Source organism: Delphinapterus leucas, chromosome 13, assembly GCF_059928025.1.
Source record: "Delphinapterus leucas isolate spDelLeu-1000000601 "Yukka" chromosome 13, BTC_Dleu_Yukka2, whole genome shotgun sequence".
NCBI classification, from domain to species: Eukaryota; Metazoa; Chordata; class Mammalia; order Artiodactyla; family Monodontidae; genus Delphinapterus; species Delphinapterus leucas.
In genome coordinates, this window is record NC_143141.1 from 64,814,171 (window position 1) to 64,841,327 (window position 27,157).

The window sequence follows — 27,157 nt, forward strand, 5'->3', positions numbered from 1 at the left end:
GTGCAGGAAGTACGTCACCCGGCCAAGCGGAAGGAAGCTTTGGGCCGTGCGCTTGAGCTTTGCTTGCCATGGCGGCTGCTGAGAAACCTTTGGAGTTCCACGCCAAGCGGCCCTGGCTCCCGGAGGAAGCGGTGGAAGATCCGGACGAGGACGACGAGGATGCTAACGATGAAGCCGACGATGGGTTCTCCCTGCAGGAGGTTTTACGGCTCGGAGGCACCAAGGTAATGGCCTTGGACTCCAGGAGAAGGGAGACACAGGCGCGTGGAGTGGTCCCGCGAGTGGCGCGGGCAAGTGGCGCGGCAGCCCCCGAGCTGCAGAGTGGGAGGGCGTCGTGGACCCAGATCCCAGTTTCGAAATGTGCTCGGTGCGCTTCCCGCACTTCTTTCCCATTGCTCTTTGCAAGAGAAAAGTTTAGAATTGAACGTTTTTATGCCGTGTCTCTTCTTAGAATGTAGGCGTCATCTCATTTTATTGACGTAGTATAACTGGTACTCCATCAGGTCGGAGAGGACTGACCTTTTTTTTTGGTCCTGACCTCGTGATATCAGTGTTTGGAGCCCCACTGGTATTGGAATTTAACTTCTATTCTCACAAAGTACACCCACACGCTCAGTTTACGCCCAAGAAGCTCTCTGCGCTCTTGGAATTTACATCCTAATTAAGGCAAAGAAACAGTAACCAAACTTTGGAATACATTGTATATCAGACGCTGAGTGGAGAAAATTAAAACGGGGAGGGAGGATAATAAATGGAAGAGGCGTTACAGTTTTAAACGAGGTGATCGGGGGAGCCACCCCCGAGTTTTCGAGCAGAAAATTGAAGGAAAGAAGGGAGTGAGCCTTTTCGGTTTTGTAGTTCCAGGAACAATAAAAATAGTGCAGGTGAGGTGAGAGGAGAGCAGTAAGAAATGAAGTCAGACATGGAAGCAACCTAAGTGTCCATCGACAGATAAATGGATAAAGAAGATGTGGCACATATATACAATGGAATGTTACTCAGCCATGAAAAAACGAAATTGAGTTATTTGTAATGAGGTGGATGGACCTAGAGTCTGTCATACATAGTGAAGTAAGTCAGAAGGAGAAAAACAAATACCATATGCTAACATATATATGGAATCTAAAAAAATAAAATGGTTCTGATAAACCTAGGTGCAGGACAGGAATAAAGACGCAGATGTAGAGAATGGACTTGAGGACACGGGGAGGGGGAAGGGTAAGCTGGGACGAAGTAAGAGAGTAGCATTGACATATATACACTACCAAATGTAAAATAGATAGTGGGAAGCAGCCACATAGCACAGGGAGATCAGCTCCGTGCTTTGCGACCACCTAGAGGGGTGGGATAGGGAGGGTGGGAGGGAGATGCAAGAGGGAGGAGATATGGGGATAAATGTATATGTATAGCTGATTCACTTTGTTATACAGTAGAAACTAACACAACATTGTAAAGCAATTATACTCCAATAAAGATGTTTTAAAAAAAAAGAAATGAGGTCAGAGAGGTAAGAAGATGGGCTTATGTTCTGAATTTGATGGGAAACCTTAGAAGATTTGTAGCAAATATGTGACAGAGCTTTGCTTTTTATTAAATGTTTTGTTTACAGACTAGACTTTCTGGGCAACATGGGGAGGGGGAGGATGAGCGATTAGAGGCAGGAGAAATGCAACTTACTGGGGCAGATTCAGTTTGCTCTGTACTTGGGTTGTATTTATTTATTTACATCTTTATTGGAGTATAATTGCTTTACAATGGTGTGTTGGTTTCTGCTTTATAACAAAGTGAATCAGTTATACATATACATATATTCCCATATCTCTTCCCTCTTGCGTCTCCCTTGTATTTAATTTTTGAGTACATAATATATGCACATGTTACGAAAAGCTTTCTTTTGGTTTTTGCTTTGTTTTGTTTTGTTTAAAGGAGGGGGGTGCATGATGAAAAATCTTCTTTCCCACTTTTATCTCCAGCCATGCAGTTTCCCTTCCAGGAAGCAATTATTTTTGTGTCTTCTATATCTTCCAAGCAAATACACACACACACCTATGTTTGTTATTTTTTACACAAAAGGTACCATACTGTATAATATTTTAAGTCTTTTTTCTTACTGTTTTATTAGAGATCCCTGCACATCAGTATAAAGTTCTGTCTTTGGTTTTATGCCCATAACATCATTTTCTTAATTTATCTAACTAGCCATTTATTGTGGATATTTAAGTTGCCAGTCTTTTGCAATTTTAAATAATGCTTCAGTAAATAACCTTGAACATATATGTCTTTTTCCACATTTGTAAGTGTATGCATAACCTAAATTTATAGAAATGGAACTGCTGGGTCAAAGGATGTGTCTTGTATTTTGACTGAAGTTGACAAATTGCTCTCCATAGAAGTTGTGCCAGTTTATACTTCCATCAGCCATTTAGGAAAGTGCCTTTTCCTCCACCCTTTCCCCAACACCACCTGTCTTAATTTTATCTTTGCTTCTCTGGCAGATTAAAAAATAGATGTATCATTGTGGTTCTGATTTGGACTTCTTTAAATGTCAGTGAGGTTGAGCATCTTTTCACATTTTTAAAGAACCACTTTTTTTTTTCTATGAACCGTTTGTTTATATCCTTTGCACATCTTTCTGTTGGTTTGTCACTTCCTTAACTGATGTATAGGAACTTTTATATTACATATTAAGCCAAATTACTTTGATATGAGTTGCCAGTTGTTTTTTCCAGCTTATTATTTGTCTTTCAATTTTTGTATATGTTTTGTCTGTAAGAGAATGATAAATATATCCATTCTTTTCTTTATGGACCCTGAGTTTTATGTCACATTTGGAAAGATTTTTCCCTACTCTGGAATTATTTTTTTAATTAAAAAATTTTATTTTATTTTTATTTTTTAAAGTTATTTTTGATACAGACCATTTTTAAAGTCTTTATTGAATTTGTCACAATATTGCTTCTGTTTTATGTTTTGGGGTTTTTTTGGCCACAAGGCATGTGGGATCTTAGCTCCCCAACCAGCAGATTGAACCCACACCCCCTGCATTGGAAGGCGAAATCTTAACCACTGGACCGCCAGGGAAGTCCCTGGAATTATTTTTTTAATTATGCTGTGCTATCTCCTATTACTTTATGGTTTTATTTTTCACATTTAAATCTTTGATCTATCAAGTAAGTACTTTGGGTGTAGGTGGGAGCCTAGGCAATACTGTGATAACTCAATTTCATGGATAATTGATTTCAAGGATATAGGTATCAAATTAGCTTTTGAGGTTTTAACTAAACTGTTGGATTTGTAACTTATTTTTAACTTATATTTTTATGCAGCAAGATTACCTTATGCTGACTGCTTTGGATGAGAATGAGGAAGTGGTGGATGGAGGCAAAAAAGGAGCAATTGATGATCTTCAGCAGGGTGAATTGGAAGCATTTATTCAGAATCTTAGTTTAGCCAAGTATGCAAAAGCTTTCTTAATTGAAGAAGATCAACCAGCTAAAAAACAAGAAGGCAGCAAAAAAGAAGCAAGAGTATCTAAAGTAGATAATAAAAAGCAAAATACAGCAGAAAGTGAAAGTAAGGTGAAAAATAAGAAGAGGCCAGAACAACATTCTGATGAGAACAGCAGTGCCATAACAAAAGCAAGGAGAGATAAGCAACAGGAGATCTTTGAATTTTTTGAGAGATGGACATTGTTACTTAAGTCTGGAGGCAAATGGTATGATCTGGAGTATAGCAATGAATACTCTTTGGGACCCCAGCCACGGGATGTTGTGTCTAAGTACAAAACCTTGGCTCAGAGGTTGTATGAACATGAAATCAACTTATTCAAAAGCAAGACAAATAATCAAAAGGGAGCCTCTTCTACCTGGATGAAGGCAATTGTGTCATCAGGGACGCTAGGTGACAGAATGGCAGCCATGATTCTTCTTATTCAGGATGATGCTATTCACACACTCCAGTTTGTAGAAACTCTCCTGAACCTTGTTAAAAAGAAGGGCAGCAAACAGCAGTGCCTCATGGCTTTGGATACTTTCAAAGAGTTACTCATTACAGACCTTTTGCCAGACAGTCGAAAGCTACGGATTTTCAGCCAGCATCCTTTCAACAGACTAGAACAGTTGTCCAGTGGCAACAAGGACTCAAGAGATAGAAGACTCATATTATGGTATTTTGAACACCAGCTGAAACACTTAGTGGCTGAATTTGTGCAAGTCTTAGAAACTTTAAGTCATGATTCATTAGTAACCACCAAAATTCGAGCCCTTGTAGTGGCTCATGAGCTTCTTTGTAACAAACCCGAGGAAGAAAAGGCCCTTCTTGTGCAGGTGGTAAATAAACTGGGAGATCCTCAGAACAGAATAGCCACCAAAGCCTCCCATCTATTGGAGACATTGCTTTGTAAACATCCCAACATGAAAGGAGTTGTGTGTAGTGAAGTAGAAAGACTGCTTTTCCGTTCAAATATCAGCTCCAAAGCCCAGTATTATGCAATTTGCTTTTTAAATCAAATGGCCCTCTCCCATGAAGAAAGTGAATTAGCTAACAAACTAATAACTCTTTATTTTTGTTTTTTTCGGACTTGCATCAAGAAAAAAGATATTGAGTCAAAAATGCTCAGTGCCCTTTTAACAGGAGTGAATAGGGCATATCCCTATGCGCAGACTGGTGATGACAAAGTGAGGGAGCAGGTTGACACGCTGTTCAAAGTGCTGCATATTGTGAATTTTAATACCAGTGTGCAGGCTTTAATGTTGCTCTTCCAAGTAATGAATTCTCAGCAGACGATATCAGATCGATATTATGCAGCATTATATCGGTAAGTACCTACTATTCCAGTGTGTGAATGAGAAGTAATGTGGTCTAATATAACGCAGTGCCCCTCTGTGGGGCAATAGAAAGACTTAGAAAGTAGGATCTTTGGCCCCTCTCAGCAACTTGCTATTCACCAACTTTGAGTCATTTAATCTTTGGTTCCCTGTTGGGCATCTGTATTATATGTTTTGAATACGTCATTTATTATTTTTTATTTTGAGAAGTCCCCATCCTCGGTCCTGTATTTCTTTCCTCCTGTCCTTCGCACAGCCATTTAGTCATTCATTCAACAAGAATTTTTTGAGTGTCAACTATGTGCTGGGCACTATTCCAGAACTCGGGATATAGCACAGTGAACAAAATTCGCACCTCTAGAGGCACTTTCGTTCAAATTGCGGAGGACAAATGGTAAACAAGAATGTTTTTAGATAGGAGGGTTGGGGGTTGCAGTTTTGGAATTTTTCTTAAATATTGGGATTAAGACTTTGGTACTAGATTCACTGAATTTTGCAACTGTCCTGCAGTGCACCCACTGAGGGCTGATATTTTGAACAGTTTGTACACTTGGGAACTGTTGAAGTACACCAACAAGCTATGTATTTCCTTCTAATAAGTTTTTCTAATTTTACATACGTATATCTTGTGAGAAACGTAACATAGTGGTTAATATCTTGGACCTAAGCTACATGACCTGGATTTGAATACCAGCCATTAGCTTGCTGTGTAACTTTGGACAAATTACTTAATCCTCATTAAAACCATATTGGTAAACATGATCAATCCCATTTTACTGTGCTTTTATTCATCTATAAAATGTCAAGGGAAGCACCTATCCCATAGGGTTATTATGAAGATTATGAAACTTCCCCATAGTTACACAGCTAAAAAATGACAGAACTGGGGTTTTAATAAGATTAAGGAGTTAATGTATTTGTAAACCCATGTCATCGTCAGTGTATGGTATGAATTTAACAATGCCCAACAACATAGTAAGTGCTCTGTAAATGCTGGCTGCTACCATTATCATCATTATTATTATTACTACTCACATACATTTCTTAAATGTAATCCTCTTAACAGCTCTCCAGCCTGTGAGGTACAATAATTTATGCAAGGTCTCACAGACAGTATGAGGCCAAGTTAGGTGGCAAATCCAGGCCTACTGACTTGGAGTTCATGGTGTTTCATGGCCCTGATTGCACTGATACACTAAAAAGAATCTCAGAGGCCTTTCCACAACTCTTAAGAGTCTACAGTCTTTTAAAGTACCGTAACCCTAATTCCCTGGCAGTCCAGTGGTTAGGACTTGACGCTTTCACTGCCGTGGCCTGGGTTCCGTCCCTGGTTGGGGAACTAAGAATCCCGCAAGTCACACACTGTGGCCAAAAAGAATTGTTTTAGTTTTTTTTTTTAAATAAAGCAGGGGCTTCCCTGGTGGCGCAGTGGTTGAGAGTCCGCCTGCCGATGCAGGGGACACAGGTTCGTGCCCCGGTCCGCGAAGATCCCACGTGCCGCAGAGCGGCTGGGCCCGTAAGCCATGGCCGCTGAGCCTGCGCATCCGGAGCTGGTGCTCCGCAACAGGAGAGGCCACAACAGTGAGAGGCCCGCGTACCGCAAAAACTAAATAAATAAAAATAAAGTAATAAATACTTTAAAACTTTTTTTAGTTTGGAAAGACTTCCAAGGCTGAAAATGTAGAGGTTTTAGGATTAGGTTTTTTGGTAACTTTTGAGGGTCATAAGAATTTCTAATTTTTAGAAAGTGTGTGGAATCTATTGCAAAAAAACATATTTCTAGTATCCGTTTAACATCTCAGAGTTTAACACAACAGTCTAACATCTCTGAGGAGTACATTCCTAAACTCTTTAAATTACTGTTTGTCAAGAGCTCTCACAGATGGATTCCCTCAAAGGGCTTTTAAGCCTTTTTAAAGTATTTATTTTCTCTTGGTTTTATTAAAAATCCTTTAAATAAAAATTCCCTGATATTAGTTGAGGGGTAAAAGAAATGAAGAAGTGATTTGGTTTACAAAAACGTGATTTATCAAAAACTTCAGGAACATATTCTGGGTCAAATGGTGGAGACAACAACCATCTAAATTCTCAAGTTTTTCTCTTGATGCGTAATGGAACTTATGATTTAAAATGAGTGCCAAAATGGATGGCAATGTTGAAAATTCAAATGAGAAGAGAGAAAGTGGAATAGCAAAGATTATATGAATAACATAGACTTTCTCAGAATATCACCAATAGGTACTAGAATTGTGGAACTGACAAATGGGGAAAACTAGATATGTGAGCAATATGAAAATGCCTCACAAGGTTAAATATTTTCATTTCTGGTGTTAGTAGAAAAAAATTAAAGTGCTTAGAACAAAAGGATTGATTCCACTTTTGGAGTGGTTATCTGGAGGATTGTATTAATTCTGGGTGTCCTAATGTCTGGGGGTCCAGACCATTTGGAGCATCTCTAGGATTCAGCAAACAGGATAAAGAGAGAATTTAAAAATTATTGTATGAGATAATATCTCAGTAGCCTGCAGAAGAGAGACTTTGGGGGAGAGAAGGACAAATAATAGCTATAGTAAATGGTCAAGTATTTGAAAGGCTGTCGTGTAAAAATATAATTAGGTTATTTTGTTGTGGGTTTTTTAACCAGTTTGTTGACCTATAAAACTGTATATATTTAAAGCATACAACATGAAGATTTGATACATGTATCCATTGTGATGATTACCATAATCAAGTTAATTAACACATCGATCACCTCACATACATAGTTACTACTGGGGGGAGGGGTTGAGAATGCCTAAGATGTATTCTCAGCAAATTTCAAGTACTCGATACAGTATTATTAACTATATTCACCATGCAACTGAACGCTTACACCCTTTGACCAACATCTCCCCATTCCCCCACCCCCTACCAATCTGTTCCCTGTTTCTATGAATTTGATTTTTTTTTTAAATATACATATTTTTAAAAATATACATATACATAACATTAGAGTAGTTGTCTTTCTCTTTTTTTACTATGCATAATGTCCTCCAGGTTCATACATGTCACAAAAAGGGCTTCCTTCGTTCTTGTGGCTGAATAATAATCCATTGTGTGTATATACCACATCTTCATTATCCATTCATCTGTTGACACACACATAGGTTGTTTCCATACTTTGGCTATTGTGAATAATGCAGTGAATGTGGGAGTGCAGGTAGCTCTTTGAGATACTGATTTCATTTCCTTTGGAGATATGCCCTGAAGTGGCATTGCTGGGTCATATGATAGTTTTATTTTTAATTTGTTGAGGAGCTGCCATACTGTTATCCATAATGGCTGTAGCAATTTGTATTCCTACCAACAGTGTACAAGGGTTCCATTTTTTCCACATCCTTGTCAATGTTTGTTAACTCCTGTCTTTTTTACAATAGCCGTCCTAACAGGTGTGAGTTGATGTCTCGACGTGATTTTGATTTCCATTTCCCTGATGATTAGTAGTGTTGAGAGCCTTTTCACGTAGCTTTTGGCCGTTTGTGTGTCTTCTTTGGACAAACTTCTATTCAGGTCCTTTGCCCATTTTTAAATTGGATTATTTGGGAGTTTTTTGCTATTGTATGAGGTTCCTAATATATTTTTTATATTAACCATTTATCAGATACATGGTTTGCAAATATTTTCTTCCATTCCATATGTTGCCTTTTCATTTTGTTGGTGGTTTCCCTTGTTGTGCAGAAGGCTTTTAAGTTTTATGTAGTCCCACTTGTTTACTTTGCTCTTGTTGCTTGTGTTGCTTCAGAAGGCAGTAGTAAATTAATGGTTGGAAATTACACAGGAGCAAATTTCAGCTGTGGATAAAGAAGATGTTTTCTGGCAAAAGTGAGTTGTCCAAAATTGGATTGTGCTCCTAGAGTGAGAGTGAGCAGTCCTCAGTCACGAGAGATATTGAACAAGCACTTGCCATGGAATGAACCACTTATTCAACAAATATTGAGTGCTTATTAAGTGCCAGGCACTGGGGTTACAACAGTGAATAACACAGGCACAGTCCCTGTTCCATTGGACTTCGAGGGGAAAAAGAGAAAGGAAACAAAAGGTGTTAAACTAAAAAGAAGATAAACGTGGGACTGAGATAGAGAATAATGGAGGAACCTATGGATGTGCAGACAGTTGGAGAGTAGCATTCTGGGCACAGAATAATGTATAGGAAGGATTTACACAGGTAGTACATTGAACAAGAGATTCTCACCATTCAGTTTTCTACTATACATGTACAGTCTTCACTAGAGTCATGTGGAGGCAGCCTCTGGTCCCCCAGCTAGTAGGTAGTGATGCAAGGATAAGAACCCTGGTCTAGTTGACTGCTTTCATAGGTCAGTTTTCACTGTTTGGTTTTGGATTAGGCTTCCGTGTGGAGTTCTTTATCTATATGAAAAATTATACTGTTAGGGCTGTGCCCTGTTGGTCTAGAGAATAGAAAACCACTTGGAAAAGAGAAAAGAAACCACACAAAAAAGAAAGTCGTGCTTCTGTGGCTTTTCTTCCCCCTGGTACTATCATCACTCTTTCTATTCTGGTCATTGACTTCCATCTTCCATCTTAGGGCAGAAATGGTCTCTTGTTCTAAAATAAGCAGCAAGGTTATTCCTGACTAAGATGAGGTTAGTAGTTGCCTCTAGCAGTTGCTGGGTATGGGGATGTTTTATGAATACACACAATCTCGTTTCTGTTTTGCAGGAAGATGCTGGATCCGGGGTTAATGTTGTGTTCTAAGCAAGCCATATTTCTTAACCTTGTCTACAAGTCTCTGAAAGCTGACATCGTGTTGCGGAGGGTAAAGGCTTTTGTGAAGAGGTTACTTCAAGTTACATGTGAACAGATGCCGCCATTCATATGTGGAGCTTTATATCTCGTGTCTGAGATCCTTAAAGCAAAACCAGGTTTAAGAAGTCAACTAGATGATCCTCCGGTATATTTTACAATTGCTTTTTAAATCGAGTGGGTTCTGAAATATATTTGGTATTTTTCTTCTTTGCTTCAGTGACAATAACTTACTTAGTTCTCTGGAGCAGAGTGTGAGTCCTGGAATTAGACTGACCTGGATTTTAGTCCCAGGTGTACAGTTTACTAGGTGGGCATGTTGCTTCACCCCTTTACACATAAGAAACTACCCTAAAATGTGATTATATGAGATAGTTACAGTTATAGAGCTAATAGATCTCTTAAGCCTGTCTCCTCAGTTGTGAAATGGACATAATAGCACCTACCTCGTACGGTTATTTACAACAACTCAAAAATTCATTTGAGGGCTGAATGCTTTCAAAGTCTCAGGGATTCTTGGCTCAAAACTTAACTCTGTTACATTTAGGAATAAGAATGTGGCCTCCTCTCATTCTAAATTCCATTGATGGAACTTTCATGTTTCATCAGAATTGCAATAAACAGATCTTCAAAACTACTTCACGTAATTGAATACTTTTCTCATTGATTAACCCAGATTCATTAAACCATTTTTTTTTAGGAGTTTGATGAGGAAGAAAATTTTATTGACATAGGAGATGATGAAGAAACAGAAAAATTCACTGATGCAGATAAAGAAACAGATACAGATACCATGAAAAAAGTTGAGATGAAAGAAACTGTGTCTGAACGTCATGTGGAAACCAAAAAGTTAGAGTCTGCTTCTTGGGTGCACTTTGATAATTTGAAAGGTGAGTTTCTTAAATCTTTAAATTATTTTCTTGAATTTTTAAACCAAGGAACTGGATTCCCCTTTAATCTTAATAGAAATTAATATTATACCATTTTAGAAGTCCTCAATATTGCTTTATTTCAGATGGGAGCACTCATAACCAGATATAATTAGGATCCTAGAAGTAAATTTTAATATAATGAATCATTGACTTACTTATGAACAGTACTACAGATAATAAATACATCTTTTAAAATAATTTAAATCTTAGAAATTAAAGCAGATACCTTTTGGAGCTGTGAAGATTTAGTGAGAAAAATGTGGCCATGTTAGATGCACAGTAGATCTCTTTTCCTTCAGCTGAAGTGTAATAAGTTTATACTTTTGAATGAGTTTTAGTTTCTTGATCTTTATCTGTACATGTAAAGGCCTCTTGCATGGAACATATATGAAAACAACACATGTGTACACAAAGTTTGATTTATAGAGGTATTTGGTTACATATTGTGAATAGTGTGGAACTTGTGGTTACTTTGTTCAAGCATCATGTTTACCCTCTGTAGTTCCTTAATGTTTTAGGATTGAAAACATTCTTGATATAGAAACTATGTTTTCCATACACACAAACTGAATTAAGTCAATTAATAGATTATTAGAGCCAAAAGAAATCTTAGAAATGCAGGCTTTTCATTTGAGGCTGTAAAGAAAAGCACACTAGCCTTGAGGATCAAGAAAGGTGCCAGACCCATTTCTTCAAACTTGTTGTGGGACTCTTGTTCAAATTATTTCATCTCTCTGAACTTTAGTTTGCTTGTGAAGTATAAAAGAGAAATATGGTAGCCACCAGGAAGTTTTTAAAAGAATCCATCAGTTGCCCTGAAGGCTAAACTGGGAATAATCCTTTAGAAGGATGACAAGCACGTGCATTGTGAAGTAGACAGTTCCTTGCGTGTTCTGAAGTTTCCTTGTTTTAAATTTTCTAATCCAGAGTTGCTAAAAACATGAAGAAGATAATATAAAACCTGTTCCAAGTGAGACTTACTTCTGGGCATAATTTAATGATAAACATTCAGTGTACTGTAAAGCTCCAAAAGAATTTAGACCTGTTTCATCTTCAGGTCATTTGTCATCTTAACACTTATGACCTAATTGACCGAGAAATGGGTACCTGTTTGAAAGGGGATAAATTTTGAAGGGGGGCTTTTAGTAGTTGGGATAAATATGCTGCCTGGTTTACTCAATAGCAAATGCTAGCTTAGGTACCAAGATAAATTCTGGTGGCTTGGAGTTTTTATTCTAGGTAGGATGCCTGGCTAACTAAAAATGCTGATACTTAATAATTGTCAGTGACAGCATTGATCCCAGTGGGTGTAGTGACCTCTTGGGCTAGGAATAGAGCATTTGAGAAATACTATATTTGTGTTCTCAGGTGGCAAACAGTTAAACACATATGATCCATTCAGTAGAAACCCTTTGTTCTGTGGAGCTGAAAATACAAGTCTTTGGGAACTCAAAAAGGTAAAATAATTTCAAATTGTCTCTTAATTCAACTGTGCTATATATTTGCCCCCATGGATTTAACACCTTGAAGTTTCCATTTTTCTTATAAGTGATAAATATAGGAGTTTAGTTATTTAGACATTAATTGGCAGAAGAAAGCAATTTGAAGTATGTCACCTGGCTGTAATGCCTTATAACCCATATTTCTGTTGCCTCTGAAAAACATTAAATTTACACATTTCTATATTCACGTGTAGAAAATCTTAAATAATGTGCATGCAAAATAAGGATGTTATACATGGCTATAAGTAAATTTTGCTTTTTGTAAGCACACTATTGCATATAATGGCTCTGTAAAATGGATAAATTTTGCTTTATGCATTAGATATCTCTGAAAGGTTTTGTGATAATAGAACTTTTTGCAAGCAAAGTTACTTTTTAAATATGTGAGAGGAACGCATATTTCTAATAAGCTTTCTATGATTTTTTTTGCTAAAGCAAGTGTCTACCCATGCAGACTCCTGTGGGTCCCTGACACCTTGTTAGCGAGTCTGCAAGTTCACAACTACTTTCATAGTGATACCAGGACATTATTTGCCTTTGTCAATATTGACAGTGGCGCTGATGGTATTAAAGAAATGGATAAAACTGCTGGTGCCTTAAAGCAAATACAGACAGTAGTACCAAGCTGCACTCATGGGCATTACATTCTTCATTGCCATATACTTGCAGCGGGGGAAAAAAGCCAGTATCACATAAGAATGATGAGGCAGGAAAAACTGTTGATTTTATTATCTTGACTCCAGAGTACATACATGTCTTTTTAATGTTCTGTGTGTATATATATAAAACAACACATAACACACTCTGCTGCAGACCTAAGTATGAGGGTTGTCTCATGTCTCAAGGAAAAGTGCCTGTGTAGTTGTTGGAAACGCAGCTAAGCTGTCTGGCTGACAGACAGGCTGGTCACTCAGACTTGGGTATTTGGGAGATATTTTCTTGAAAATGAATGACGTGAACCTGTTACTTCAATCAAAACAGCTGACAGTATGTGTTGTCAATGATAAAGTTCAAGCTTTTAAGCAAAGGTTAAAATTTTAGAACTCCTGTAACCACCATCTTGAGCTTAACAGTTTCTCAATACCTTTTCTGATTGAAAGGAGTGGTGATACAATGTGATTTTTGTGATACTGAATGAAATGTGACCAGCATTTGGAAGAATTGCATAACTCACAAAGTCAGTATTTTCCATATGACTAATACAGTGTTATGAAGTCAAGCATGGATAAAAGATCCATTCACTGTAGAACAGTTAATTTTAAGTAGCAAGTACCAAAAGCTGATTGATAGGGTTTCAGATTCCATACTGCAACTAATCTTCAATTTTTGTATAGTATCGAAGGAAAAAAACCCACAATTATGTGAAAGACTATTGGTTAATCCTCTTTTTTCCAACTATATATCTGTGTGAAGCCAGATTTTCTTCATATACTTCAACTAAAATAACATGGAATACAGAAGCAGATATGAGAATCCACTCTTATGTTAAACCAGACATTAAATAGATTTGTAAAACTGTAAAATAATGCTACTTTTATCACTAATATTTATTCTGAAAGTTATTTTTCATAAAACATTTATATTAATATGTAATAGGTTTATTGTTAATTTTTTTTATTTTTAAAATTTTCTTATTTTTGGCTGCGTTGGGTCTTTGTTGCTGTGCACGGGCTTTCTCTAGTTGCGGCGAGCGGGGGCTACTCTTTGTTGAGGTGCGCAGGCTTCTTATTGCAGTGGCTTCTCTTGTGGAGCACAGGCTCTAGGTGCACGGACTTCAGTGGTTGCAGCACGCTGGCTCAGTAGTTGTGGCTCGTGGGCTCTAGAGCACAGGCTCAATAGTTGCGGCGCACAGGCTTAGTTACTCCACAGCATGTGGGATCTTCTTGGATCAGGGCTCGAACCTGTGTCCCCTACATTGGCAGGCAGATTCTTAACCACTGCACCACCAGGGAAGCCCTATTGTTAATTTTAAATGAACTATAAGTGTTTAAAATTTTTCTGTTGTAATTCCTAATAAGGTAAATATCAATAGATATATCCCACTTAAATTACGGAAGCTCTTGAGGTCCTTGATTTTTAAGTATATAAAGTGTTCCTGAGACCAAAATTTTGAATCACTCTTCTGATGTATCGGCTTAAGTTTCAGTTTTTTGTATTTTCTTAAATAATCTGCAACTGTGGTAGGAGTTGACCTTATTTCACATTTTTCTTTTTAGCTTTCTGAGCATTTTCATCCCTCTGTGGCCCTTTTTGCAAAGACTATCCTTCAGGTAAGTCTCAAATATTCAGAAGACAAGAAATTAAAGAAAATAATCCAGTTTTAGATAATAATTAGTCAGTGTTTACTAGATAGAATCATGTACATTTTTCTGCTGTTGTAAAGGAGCAATGACTTGTTTGATACAGAGCAGCAGATAATTCTTCCCACTCTGAGATGAATGGAAATATAGGATATTACAAAACCACAAGAGTTATTTACTACATCCTGGCTTTGCTCCTGAAGAAAGATTGCCCTCCCCTTTCCCCTTTATCGTGTTTGCCAGTCGGGGTTTGGTTCCTGGTTAATGGTTAGATAACCTACATAATACTATTTGACTATTCATAAAATCAGCAGTGCATTGTAGAATATGTATGAGTGTGTGTTTAATTTCTTCAAGAAAAGAATAACATGCATGAGAGGGATATTTGAAGGGTCTTTTATTGCATATTTGTGCCTTCGAAGCAATGTAATAGATGTTTATGCTTTTCTTTTTGTTTTTTCTCTGGATGTATATATATAATTTCTTAATTCCCTCCCCCTACCTTTCAGGGAAATTATGTTGAGTATTCAGGGGATCCACTACAGGATTTCACACTAATGAGATTCTTGGATCGATTTGTATACCGAAATCCAAAGCCACATAAAGGCAAAGGTACGCTTCTAGTTGATGAATTTTTTGGCTTTCCCTGTTAACATTCAATAAACAACATGAGCATATATAACTGGGTTTTACATTACACTGTCTTGATTTTACATTTCAGAAAACACAGACAGTGTTGTGATGCAGCCAAAAAGAAAACATTTTATGAAGGATATTCGTAGTCTTGCTGGTAAGTATAAAGCCTGTACAGTTGAACCTGACAATAGTACAAGTCAGTAACACATAAATTGTGTTATTCTTTGCTCTACTTTATCAGAGTAAAACCTAAGCACCAGAGATATTATCCATCTTTGTTGCCAAGATTGGTATGCATTTTCAAGTTTACTGAGATTGGGCCTTTTTTTTTTTTCCAGAAAATTTCAAACGTCCAAAGCATATATACACAAGTGATATGATGGACCCCACCCCACCCCACCCCACCCATAACCATCACCCATCTTCATCAATTAGCATTTGCCATTCTTGTATCATCTATAGGTAAAGCTATAGCTTTATCAGTGACACTGCCCCCGCCACCCCCCATATATAATTACCTTTTACAGCTCAGACCGTTTTAAGCTCTCTAATGGGCTTGGTGGAAATACCCACAACAGATTTTGTCACAGAGCCTCATTTTAAACTTATTTCAACAGGTATTTGGTACCAATCTTGTGGATCTAATTCTGCTTTTGTATTCACAGCAGGTATTTCTTTACATACTAGATCCCAGCTCCTTTTTTTTCACAGTCTAGGGTTCAGTTACAACTTATAAATCATTTAATTTCTAATTAACTTATATCACAGAGGTCCAGAGACATAAAAGGACTTGCCCAAAGTTAAAGTTGGAATCAGAAGCCAAATACTCTTTTAACCAAGATGAGCCTGAAATTTTTATTCTGATGAGGAAACACTAATATATTGTAGTTCCTTATTCTTGTTTCTTAGTTTTCCTCAGTATTAATTTAAATTGTGGATACTTCTGTGTTTGCTTCCTATTCCCAGAATGGCAGGCATTGTTGTCATTTTTCCAAGGTGAAAAATGACGAGTTTAAAGTGATTATTGAGAGAACTCTTTTGAGTCTTTGTTTCTCTTGAAATTTGGATCCTGGATGCAATTGGAGGACAAGAGAACCCTGTTCTTTCACTGTGACGCACTGATGGCTACAAACTGTACTGTAGCCGATGAAGTTTCAAATGTTGGTTTTCCTCCACACAGACTTTTCCAGAGGTTGTCCTTTGCAGTATAAGATGCCTTCTGTCCAGGGACTTCCCTGGTAGCGCAGTGGTTAAGAATCTGCCTGCCAGTGCAGGGGACACGGGTTCAAGCCCTGGTCCAGGAAGATCCCACATGCCGCAGAGCAACTAAGTCTGTGTGCCACAACTACTGAGCCTGCGCTCTAGAGCCCGTGAGCCACAACTACTGAGCCTGCGTGCCTAGAGCCTGTGCTCCGCAACAAGTGAAGCCACCACAGTGAGAAGCCCACGCACCGTAACGAAGAGTAGCCCCTGCTCGTTGTATCTAGAGAAAGCCCGTGCATAGCAATGAAGATCCAACACAGCCCATAAATAAATAAATAAATTCATAAGATGCCTTCTGTTCAACTTCCTCACATTATGAGACTTTAGAATCTTTGAGATTCTGAAGAATTATAGGTATTCTGTATTTAGTCTTAAGAGCTTGAATAACATAAAAAGAATTACTTAAATAAAATTCTTAACTTGTTTTCCTAGTTAACAGTAAGGAGTTCCTTGCAAAAGAAGAAAGTCAAATACCAGAGGATGAAGTGTTTTTCTACAGGTAATATATTTAATACTGTTTCATTTGGAGAACTGTTAAATTTAAAATTTTTAGATTCCATAAATGCTTTGTTAACATAGGCCTGTCTTGAAAAGGGTGAACGATATGTCAATCCATTTTTGTGAGGGGAGTTTATAAATGTCATTTTGCTAATGTTGAGATGTATAAATGAAACTAAAACAAGTAAATTTGAGGGTTTTGTTTTTAATAATTTAGCATAAATTTTAAGAACCTTGACTTTGAAAAAAGTTTTTTTACTCTAGTAATTTTCTTACAGGCTTAAATCTGTAACTCATGAGTTATTTGTCCAAAACATGGCTCTGCGTAGAATTAGCAAAACACTGCACTACTGTGGAGATAAGTCCTAAACCTACTAGTATTAAAACTAATGCCTTGTAATAGTAAAGGAACTATTATCTCATCTGGTTGATTGGGTAATTGGGTTCGATTTGGTTTGCTCCTTTTTTTTTTTTGGCAGCACTGGATCTTCGTTGCTGTGTGCGGGCTTTCTCTAGCTGCAGCGAGGGCTACTCTTCGTTGCGGTGCGCTGGCTTCTCATTGCAGAGCACAGGCTCTAGGTGCACGGGCTCAGTAGTTGTGGCGCGCAGACTCAGTAGTTGTGGCGCACAGGCTTAGTTCCTCTGCAACATGTGGGATCTTCCTGGACCAGGGCTTGAATCCGTGTCCCCTGCATTGGAAGGCGGATTCCCAACCACTGCGCCACCAGGGAAGTCCCTGGTTTGCTTTTTTAAAAAATTTTTTGTGTAAACAATGTTGAGGCTATGATCCCATCTGCAAAATGCTAAGTTTCACTGTACCCTGATAGAAGAAAAAGTCTAACTGATAAAATATTGTGATTACAGGTCATTTAGAGCCCCAGTTTCTAATATTCGAATACTTGTATCATTGCAATCGTGCTGATGCTAAAACAACCTTTTACGGTGCCATTTAATTAAGATGAGTTAAGGTGTTTTTATGAAGAACCAAGCCTAAATCATTGAAATTTACTATACTTCACGTTTCAAAAGTTTTCAACTGTTTTGAATTCTAAACTAGTTTTTCTATAATAAGTACAGATTTTAGTCATTTATATCCAGCTGAGTTAACAGTTTTTACACTTGTTTGTGACACTGGCCATAGGTGCTTTGATTATAGTAAAATGGGCCCTATGATAAAATTATCAAATATATAACATGCATTTTATTTTAGGTATTATAAAAAAGTTGCTAGTGTTAAACTGAAACAAAAACGGAATGAAGATGAAGAAAGTATAGAAGATGTGGATGATGAGGAATTTGAAAAGATGATTGGTAATTTGTTTACCTTTATAATCCACAGAGTTAGAAAAATTTTATTGGCATTTAGACCGAAAATAAAATGGGAAATTAGATAAGCTTACATTGAGCTCACATGTTGCATATCATATTACACCTACTAAAAATAAGCACATAAATAGTTCTAATGGAGTAAAAAGGTCTGCAGTTGCTAAATATTGTTTTATTTGATATTTTCCCTCTTTCCATAAAAGAACTAGAAAGAAGCTAAAATTAACTGGAACGCATTTAGTTTAGGGATTTAATTAAGGTCAGCATATTCATGGGTTTGTTTAGATTAATAAAACACCAGCAGTGTCAAATGTATATCATTTTGGTGTTTACTTATCATGAACAGCCAAATCATGATGTGTTGATTGATTCAAATATAAGACATGTCAGCTTTGTTGCTACATCTTACAGTTTGTATATTGTTCTCTGGCAGACATGTTTGAAGATGATAATTGTTTCACCTCTGGAAAGGATGACCTTGACTTTGCTAGGTAAAATACTTTTCTTCAGTTCTTTTTTTTAACTTTTCCCAGCATTTCTCAAATTATTGTCCCTCGGAACAGTGGAGGACAGGAATATGTGTTGTATAGGAGAAAGGTATTAGGTATTGAAGGAAGTTTGGGAAGTGGACACAGTACTTTCATTTTGGACCTTTATAATGCCCGTTAGTATATTAAATAAAGGCTCTGAGCTGTCTGTCACTCTCCTTTGAATTCTGTTAACAGCCTAATGCCCTGCTGGTCACCAAAACATACTTGAGAAAACAAAGTCCTCTTTTACATTTCAAGTTGTTGTTTTTCTTCAGCAACATGAAGAAGAAAGCAAAAGGAGCTAAGGATGACTTAGAAGATGAAGATTCAGAAGATGAGGACCTTGGTAATTTGGATGATGATGAAGTTTCCTTAGGAAGTATGAATAAAGAATTTAGTGAAATTGAGGAAGATGGAGGAACATTCATGGATGTGTTAGATGATGAAAATGAGGGCATTCCAGGTAAACTTTTAAAATATAAGACAAAAACAAACTGGAGCTTTCTTCCTCAGCATAGGCTAGTTTTTCTGTTGAAGGTTTTTTAATATTACCCTGTATTCAGATTAATATTCAGATCAGACAGAAATTTAAAGAGGACCTTTTTTCTCCTCTCATTTGAAACTGAAGGGTTTTTTTGTTGTTTTATCAGCAGTTGAGTTTCTGTTTTGGGCTTTTATTTTATCAGCAGTTGAGTTTCTGTTTTGGGCTTTTATTTTAATCAGCAATGAGGCTATCTGTTCTATACCTGTCGAGCTGTTATATTGCCTTTTTAAAATGTTGGTAATGGTAATTTGTAGTTCTTAAAAGTTAATATTCATCATCATAGCCCTGTAGCAGTTCTACTGTTTTCTTAAATTGCTTAATAACAGCGGTGTTTTTTTTGGTAACAGAACTTGATGATGATGTCAGCTTCAAAGTCAATAGTAAGAAAAGCAAGAGAAAAGGTGCAAATGATTTTGACTTTGCTGGGTCATTTCAAGGTAAGAAAATGTATTGAGTCTCTTTTAAACCTAAGCAATGAGTATGGGAAAGCTATTGTTCATTATCATTTTGGGAAATTAACTTTTCTAATGGATAAGAAGTCTTAAACATATTTTTAGTATATGAAAAATGTTGTTTCTCACATCCACCTTCAATTATTTTTTCTTCCCAAATTCACTCCTCTCATTTAAATAGCTCTAGATCATCATTTCATTCATGTTTAAACCATTCAATAATACGTAAGCCATGGATTTTCCATAGACACCTGTTGCCTTTTTCCTTTTCTCTGTCAACTCTTATCCTTCCCATTTGACCCATCTAAAAACCCATGCTCTTTATTAACTTCATTTTCCTTTTTTAATGAGATCTGCCATGACAAAATGATTATAACCTCAAAAATATATAAAACAGATAGGAATTTTTAAAGTATATGGTAACAGATTATGTCTTTTAGTGTAATTTCTACGGTGCTAATAAAAGGAAAAAAGTACTATATCAGGTGACAATATTAAGTTTTTGATAAAAATGTAGAAAGCACAATAAATGTTTTATGACGAATTTTATTCCAAAGTGGCTCTAGTAGAGACATTGATGTAGAGTTTTAAGTATTGTTTCAGGTAAAGTGAAAATGGATAAAAGCAATATTTTTAGTTAATATAGTTTTAGATAGTGTGAGTTAAAATGTAATAAACATTAATGAACTTACTTAGAAAACAGAAACAGACTCACAGGCATAGAAGAAAAACTTGTGGTACCAAAGGGCAAAGGAGGAGAGGATAAATTGGATAAACAAGGTCCTACTGTATAGCACAGGGTACTATATTCAATGTCTTGTAATAAACTATAATGGAAAAGAAAAAATGTAATAAATATTAAAAATAGATATTTTACTATCTTATCTATTTTGAAAGGTTTATATGTTTAGAATTATAGGGGAGTTTTTTTTAAAGAACAGGTTTATTTTGAGTAGTAAACAAAACTCCATTTATCACATAATAAACAAACCTTCCATCAATTTCTTAGAACGAAACCTCTGACTTAGAGTTTACACTTAAATAGTCTAAAATCCATCCATGTCAACTTTAGAATTGTAATCTTGCCTGATACTATGAAATAGGACGAACTTTGATCGATGGTCAAATCTGAAAGACAGGAAGACACTGCTGTCACCTGAACAGTCCTATTTAGGATATTAACTTAAAAAAAAAAAAAAACCTTATACTAACTTCTAAGTTATTTTTCTGTCTTTAAACGCCAGCTACCTAATGATACTAGAAGATAATTGTGTGTTTTAACCCAAATATATATATATTTTTAACAAAACTATGTTGAAGATTATATTTATCCAAAATCATTGGATTTACAATTTAATAATCTAGACTTATACTCTTTTTTAAGGACCAAGAAAAAAAAAAAGAAATTTCAATGACTCCAACCTATTTGTATCTGCTGAAGAGGTAAGGCTAATGTTCTGCTTTAAGCACTTAGCTATTCTATTGATACATTGTTTTTTAAGTTTTCTAATACATGCATGCCCCCCTTTTTTCTTTTAAAGTTTGGCCACCTGTTGGATGAAAATATGGGATCCAAGTTTGATAACATTGGCATGAATGCCATGGCTAACAAAGATAATGCAAGTAAGTAACTTGAATTTTTATTTAGGTTTTAACTTCGAATTAGGTTAACTAACTTTGGCTTTAACTTAGAATTTCTGAAAATCTGAATTATTTCTGGAGGACCTTTTTTTGTTGTTTTTTTTTGTTTTTGCGGTACGCAGGCCTCTCACTGTTGTGGCCTCTCCCGTTGCGGAGCACAGGCTCCGGACGCGCAGGTTCAGCGGCCATAGCTCATGGGCCCAGCCGCTCTGCGGCATGTGGGATCTTCCCGGACCGGGGCACGAACCCATGTCCCCTGCATCAGCAGGCGGACTCTCAACCACTGCACCACCAGGGAAGCCCTGGAGGACCTTTTTATAGTAAGAAGGGATAAATGGTTCCTCACAACCTGAAAAGAATGGCTTTTTCACCTCTGTCTGCAGAGCACATGGGATTAAAAAGTATTTATACTACAGAAAAAGACTACAGCCTACAAAAGTTACTTTTTTTTTTTTATGGAAGCAGGCTATTTTTATATAATATGAATTTGCTAAGTAACTTTATAAATATAGGCATTTTAATTATTTCTGATATTGATAGTTACTGGCTGCTCTTCTTTCACCAGTAAGTGTTCGGGGAAATAAAATCTGTGAAGCATTTGTTCCTTTGCTGTAAATAGTAAATCTTTGACGGTAAATATGGAAGGAAAGCAACAACCAAGGAGGGCTTTGCGTAGTGGATGGGAAATGACTGTAGGTCATGGCAGACTGGAAGTTCCTATTAGGATGTTTGGTGGGGCCTCCAAGAGTCTACAACGTGCTTATCTTTTTTCTCCCTCCTCAAAGGTCTCAAACAGCTTAGGTGGGAGGCTGAACGCGATGACTGGTTACACAACAGAGATGTGAAAAGCATCATCAAGAGGAAGAAAAATTTTAGAAAGAAGAGGCCAAAAACCACTCGAAAAATTAAAAAGCAAAGAAAATGAGTGTTTTCTAAGTAAATTACAAGTTAAAATTCTACTTACTCCTAGTTTTTGCTGTTCAGCCATTTTTCTTGATCTTGCTCTCTGATGCCATACATTCCAGAGTGTTCAGTGGATTTGTAATAAACTATAAATAGAAATAGCTGTCATTTATGAAATCATGTAAAAGTGTTAAAATTAAACTATATTGAGAAAAAAATCAAGCTTTTTTCCCCTTATTTCTACATGGTAAAATGAAAAGGATGACAGTAGGATACATGTGTTGTATATAAGCTCTAGCATCTCTGCTAATCATTGTAATGAACACTATTCACTAAGCATTACTTTATACCAGATACTGTGTGAAGTAATTACATAATGTTATCTTGTTTAATCCTTACAACAATTCATGAGATGGGCATCATTATCTCTACTTGACGGAGAAAGAAAAAGCTCGTTCGCAAACCAGAGATTGGTTTTAAGTTTTAAGCTGTGGATTTGATTCCATCACACTCAGATATGTCTCATTCCAAAGTCTACATTCTTAACCCACTGGAAGAATTAAGAATCCAGCCTGTTAGCTGGATTCACCCATTGGCTAACTGGGATGAGAATTTTCTCCACTGTGTTCTCAGAAGGAGTGAAAATAGAAATGAACAGTATTTTTGGAAACTGGCATCACAAAATTAAGAAGCCATTTAGCCCTTAATTGGTCATAAAGAAACAATTTATAAAGGTTACCTGAAGAAGTTGTTTTGTACTCTTAATTTCACTTAAGGAAAAACATACCTTCCAAGATGAAAGGGAATTTCTTGCTCATTGTTTGCCTGAAATCTAAAGAAAAGTCTTAAAATTAGGTATGATTAGAAATTCATTGTTTTAACACATGGAGCCATAATTTAGTGCTAGCTTTAGGGTCTATAAGATAGGAATCCTATAAATTAGAAATTTGTGTTAAAGTCCTTCTTTGGTAATCCAGGAACTGTATCTTTTTAAATAGGGTGTAAATTGCACTTAAACCTTATATGTAGCCTTCCCTAGTTATTTTGGAGTTTTTAAAACTTGGCCTATATATATGATGTAATTTATTTTGAAATGGTCTTTAAAAGCAAATTTTCAGTGTTAATGTGAAATTCCCTTGTGTAATTTTATAAATTGTTTTTATGGATGCCATTTTACCTTTTTAGAGAATCAGACATAAGACTTCACTACACCCAATTTTTGAAGTGATCTTAAACTTTACTTTGCTTTTAAATACCGTTTGGATGTTTTCTTTTATACCCTTCCATCCGTTAAGAAGGCAAATGACAAGTTTCAAAGATGGCCACCACCCCAGGACTACTATTCCCTGCTTTAGGGAAAGAGAAAGTAGCACTTTCTGATTTTAAAAGTTGAAGGCGCTAATATAAAATTTCCCCCACAAAATGACAAAGCACTTTTGGTGATGGCCAGTGGCATGGGAAAGGCTTTTAGTGGCTAGTATTGATGCAGAGGAAGCACTCTGCTAGCTTGAGAAACTGGTTACTTGACAATTCAGCTATGCTACCTCTTGCTTTTTCAGTCTTACCAAACAATGAGGTGTAATGGGCAGGCTGGATTTTTTCCATCTGTGCTAAGCCAGACCAAGGACACTGCTCTATGCCCCCCATTAGTAAAATCCATGGAAGTAAGAAACATTTTCCCTAGTCTACAAACATTAATTTTTTTTTTTTTAGGGAGAAGAGTAATTTATTCTATAATAATTAACACCTAGCTTCTTCCCCTTGTGCCTATAAAGTGGCTAATATCAATATACTGAATCTGAAAAGGCAATTTCTCTAAAGAAGCCATTTAACCTAAAATGCATAAGCAAACTGTACACCCCCCTACAAAACACTAATTTCTGAATTATGATTACCTTGGCTTGTGTTCATCTTTTTAAACAAAAAATATGCTCCAAAAATGCCCACAAGTTCAGCTACTAAAACTCCTTTAAAGATCTTCTTTGCCAGTGGATCCATAGTACGGGCCATCCTAAGTTTAACAATAACAAATAAATGTAAACCTGAATAAGCATATACAAGCTTAGTACCACTTCTATAAAAATAACTGCCAATTCATTCCCATAGTTTGAATGATTATATAGAAATAAAACCCTAAAGTTACCATATCCTTAGTTGTATTAGACATGTCTCACTTTCCTAGTTTTCAACCTCCATGCCTAAGGGGCACAAGTGAACCAAAGACATGACTGGAGAAAGCACAGCGCGGAGACAAAATGGAAGGCATTGTGAAAGGAACTAACAGTTTATGGAACTGAGATTTTTAAATTGCCTAAGAATATAGAATGGTGGGAGTTAGGGTAAAACTTTTTTTTAGCTGAACTAGGAATTAAATAAGATATGATCTAATGGGCACAATATGTGAAGTTCTTTATGAAGTACCCTACAAAAGTATGGTTCTTCTGCAAGTCGTTGTACATGTTTTACAGCTAGAAGTTTTCATTTATTTATACAACATACTGAACTATGTGCCACAGTTCTGGGCATTTTATATAAAGTTGAGCAATAAACTGGTTCTTGTTCCTGAGGAGCTGCTATTCTAAGCTGCAAACTAATTACGTCACCCAAAGGGCTTGTTAGAAATGCACATTCTTCGGCCTCAGAGAGCAATTCCCCAATCCCCAGGTTCTGATTCAGCAACTCTAGGGTTGGTGCCCAGTAATCTGCCCTTTTGCAGGCAACTCCAAGTGACTTTTATACAAGAGGCCTCTGGACCACATGAGGGGAACACTGACCACCATCACCCAGTAAGTGGCAAAACTAGACTTCAAATCTTGATTCTCTTCCTATAATTAAAATAAAAGCCAGTCAGAAGGAAGGGCTTAAGTCTATTCTCTTTCACTAAAGCAAAAGCTAACAAGGAAAGGGCTATATAACAAGTGAAGAAAATAGCATATATGACTTAATCTATGAAATGTAAACCCAAGTTTTTTTTTTTTTCCTTTTGGCTGTGCCCATCAAAGTCAGGAAGGACAGGAGAGCAGTGGTTTTTAAACTCAGGATTTCAACACTGTCCTGTGTATGCTCTGTAACACTTTTCCATTCTCCGTGTGAGGTGGCACCTCCTCTCTAATACTCTACAGCTCCAGCTCTCCCGCTCATTCCATTCAATTTTAACTCCTTTTCACAATGTCTGAGGGTGGGCATAATTAAATACCCTACTTTGGTAGGATTATCCTACTAATATTGTAACCAGGTGTCCCTCCCCCTCAGCCCCCAGATTCCCTTCTCTCATTTTGATAATGTGATCACCCTGGGGACTAAAAGATTAAAACTTTATTATTCTTACCTAAGAGAAGTGAAGTGGAGGAAGTTAAAAAAGAACTTACACATAACCAAGAGGCGGTGAGGGAGTAGGAGACTTGTTTTGCTTTGTCTACTACTATGCTGTACATAACTGACAGGAAATAAGCCATGATCAGTACAGGGAGCTCTCCTGGCGTTATTTTTAATGTTCAAAGGGTGAAACACAAAACAAAACAAAGCCTGCCTGCAGCCAGATCCTCAGTGTAAGGACTCCAAGTAGAATTTTGCTTTGTTTTGTTGGGAGGGAGAGAGGATAAGGGTTCAAAAAACAAAGTCCAAGTAACTGTATAGTAAAACATTTACCTTTCTTAAAAACGGATATACATACATTTTACATTCCAAGTCCCTCAACTTCAGAAAAGGTGTTTATAATGACTGATAAAACCCATTTGATAAAGACCACCAAAGGCATAGCCATCCACGACAGTTAGGTTACTAACGGGCAGAGGCGGAGTTAAGACTAGACAAGATTTTGGAGAAGGATGGAACTCAGGTGAAGTTTAAAATGAAGCAGTCCTCTGATGGGCTCGAAGAAAAGCAGGGCTGTGTGTCATGAGGTTACATCACACTGGGCTGAGAAGCTGACTTAGGGTGCACAAGCTTAAGACAAATGTGCAATGTTTGCGTCCGAAAACCCCTCGTCTATGCACCAAAGCTGGAGATCGACGCGGCTCAGCATCTCCAGGCAACATTTCAAACAGCAAGGTCTTTCCTCACACTCCAGATGTGGGACAAGGTCTCCCTGCTACGACCCCCGGTTCAATTACAAGGGCACTTTTTCCAGGTTCCCACGGTCAAGCGCCAAGCAACCACCGACGCCTCCGAGAGTGGCCTCGGGGAGGCTACCCGCGATCTTCAGCCCCTCGCGGCCACCGCATCTCCGGTGCCCCGGTTCCCCCCCAAACCCGGCTTCTCGCCCCCACCCGGGCTCCCAGCCAGGCGCCGACACACGCGCAGCGCAAGCAGCACTGCACCGGTGCCGCGCCAAGGTCATTGAGCGACCCGGAAACACTCGGGCCGGGCCGGCGCCCCTCGGGCGGACGGATACAGTGACACCGAGTGTTCTTCGTATCGCCCCAGAACTCTGCCGAGGTCCCCCCAAAAGCCTGCTCTGCTCCCCGCTCTGAAGACCTGCCAAGGGAGGCAGCTGAGCGAGCAAGAGACCCGCACGTGTGCCTTACCTGAGGTACGTACTCGCCGGGCTGCGCATGCTCCAGGGCTGGCAGAGCCCCGCCCCCCCGGGTTGGGCCCGCCCTGCCCCGCCCTGCCCCGCCCCGCCCCGCCCCACACCGTAATCACCCGTTACTGTTCTCTTACTAAAAGTCTACCCTGACTGCAGGCTGCTTACATTGTTTTATTTAATCCTCCCAACAACTTTGTGTCATGATAGGTGCTATGAGTATCTCATTTTACAGAGGAGGTGAGAGTTTAACCCTGCCCACAATTAAACAGTTAGTAAGAGCCAGAACTTGGATTTGAACCCAGGGCACTGACTGCAAAGCCTGTGCTCAATCATTTTTCTACACCCTTCAACCCAAAGTGGCATCAGCAACATTGGCATCACTTGGGAGCTTGTTAGAACTGCAGACGTACTGAGTCAATCTACATTTTAGCCAGATCCCTAAACAATTCGTTCGTAAATCAAAATTTGAGTCA

At 37.7% G+C, this 27,157-nt stretch overlaps 2 protein-coding genes across 3 annotated transcripts; one reads left to right on the forward strand and one right to left on the reverse strand.

Moving 5' to 3' along the window:
• Positions 1-24: 24 nt before the first annotated feature.
• CEBPZ (CCAAT enhancer binding protein zeta) lies at positions 25-22,347 on the forward strand. Its single transcript, XM_022574070.3, has 16 exons — positions 25-224; positions 3,327-4,816; positions 9,546-9,777; positions 10,330-10,519; positions 11,930-12,018; positions 14,280-14,333; positions 14,873-14,975; positions 15,085-15,153; positions 16,695-16,761; positions 17,971-18,071; positions 18,520-18,577; positions 18,892-19,079; positions 19,508-19,597; positions 20,997-21,055; positions 21,154-21,235; positions 22,039-22,347. Exons 1-16 carry the CDS (start codon positions 69-71, stop codon positions 22,176-22,178), a joined length of 3,168 nt encoding a protein of 1,055 aa, XP_022429778.2. The 5' UTR covers positions 25-68; the 3' UTR covers positions 22,179-22,347.
• CEBPZOS (CEBPZ opposite strand) lies at positions 14,744-26,748 on the reverse strand. Of its 2 annotated transcripts, XM_022574079.2 has the most exons (5): positions 26,683-26,745; positions 24,052-24,167; positions 22,944-22,988; positions 22,218-22,302; positions 14,744-20,740 (listed from the first exon to the last, which is right to left on the reverse strand). In XM_022574079.2, the coding sequence occupies exons 1-4, from the start codon at positions 26,709-26,711 to the stop codon at positions 22,220-22,222; spliced, it is 273 nt and encodes a 90-aa protein (XP_022429787.1). In that variant the 5' UTR covers positions 26,712-26,745; the 3' UTR covers positions 14,744-20,740; positions 22,218-22,219. The 2 variants fall into 2 exon arrangements, with proteins under 2 accessions (XP_022429787.1, XP_089779413.1); XM_089923287.1 differs by lacking the exon at positions 14,744-20,740 and having other exon boundaries at positions 21,825-22,302; positions 26,683-26,748.
• Between the last annotated feature and the right edge of the window lie 409 nt (positions 26,749-27,157).

Excerpts from the sequence above, each read along its gene's own strand:
- CEBPZ (XM_022574070.3), top strand. The coding sequence starts at position 69 with ATGGCGGCTGCTGAGAAACCTTTGGAGTTCCACGCCAAGCGGCCCTGG. Across the intron at positions 15,154-16,694 it reads GGATATTCGTAGTCTTGCTG|TTAACAGTAAGGAGTTCCTT; the intron begins GTAAGTATAAAG and ends TTGTTTTCCTAG. Across the intron at positions 16,762-17,970 it reads GATGAAGTGTTTTTCTACAG|GTATTATAAAAAAGTTGCTA; the intron begins GTAATATATTTA and ends ATTTTATTTTAG.
- CEBPZOS (XM_022574079.2), bottom strand. The coding sequence starts at position 26,711 with ATGCGCAGCCCGGCGAGTACGTACCTCAG. Across the intron at positions 22,989-24,051 it reads AAAGATGAACACAAGCCAAG|ATTTCAGGCAAACAATGAGC; the intron begins GTAATCATAATT and ends ACTTTTCTTTAG. Across the intron at positions 22,303-22,943 it reads ATTCCCTTTCATCTTGGAAG|TTTATTACAAATCCACTGAA; the intron begins GTATGTTTTTCC and ends TTCTATTTATAG.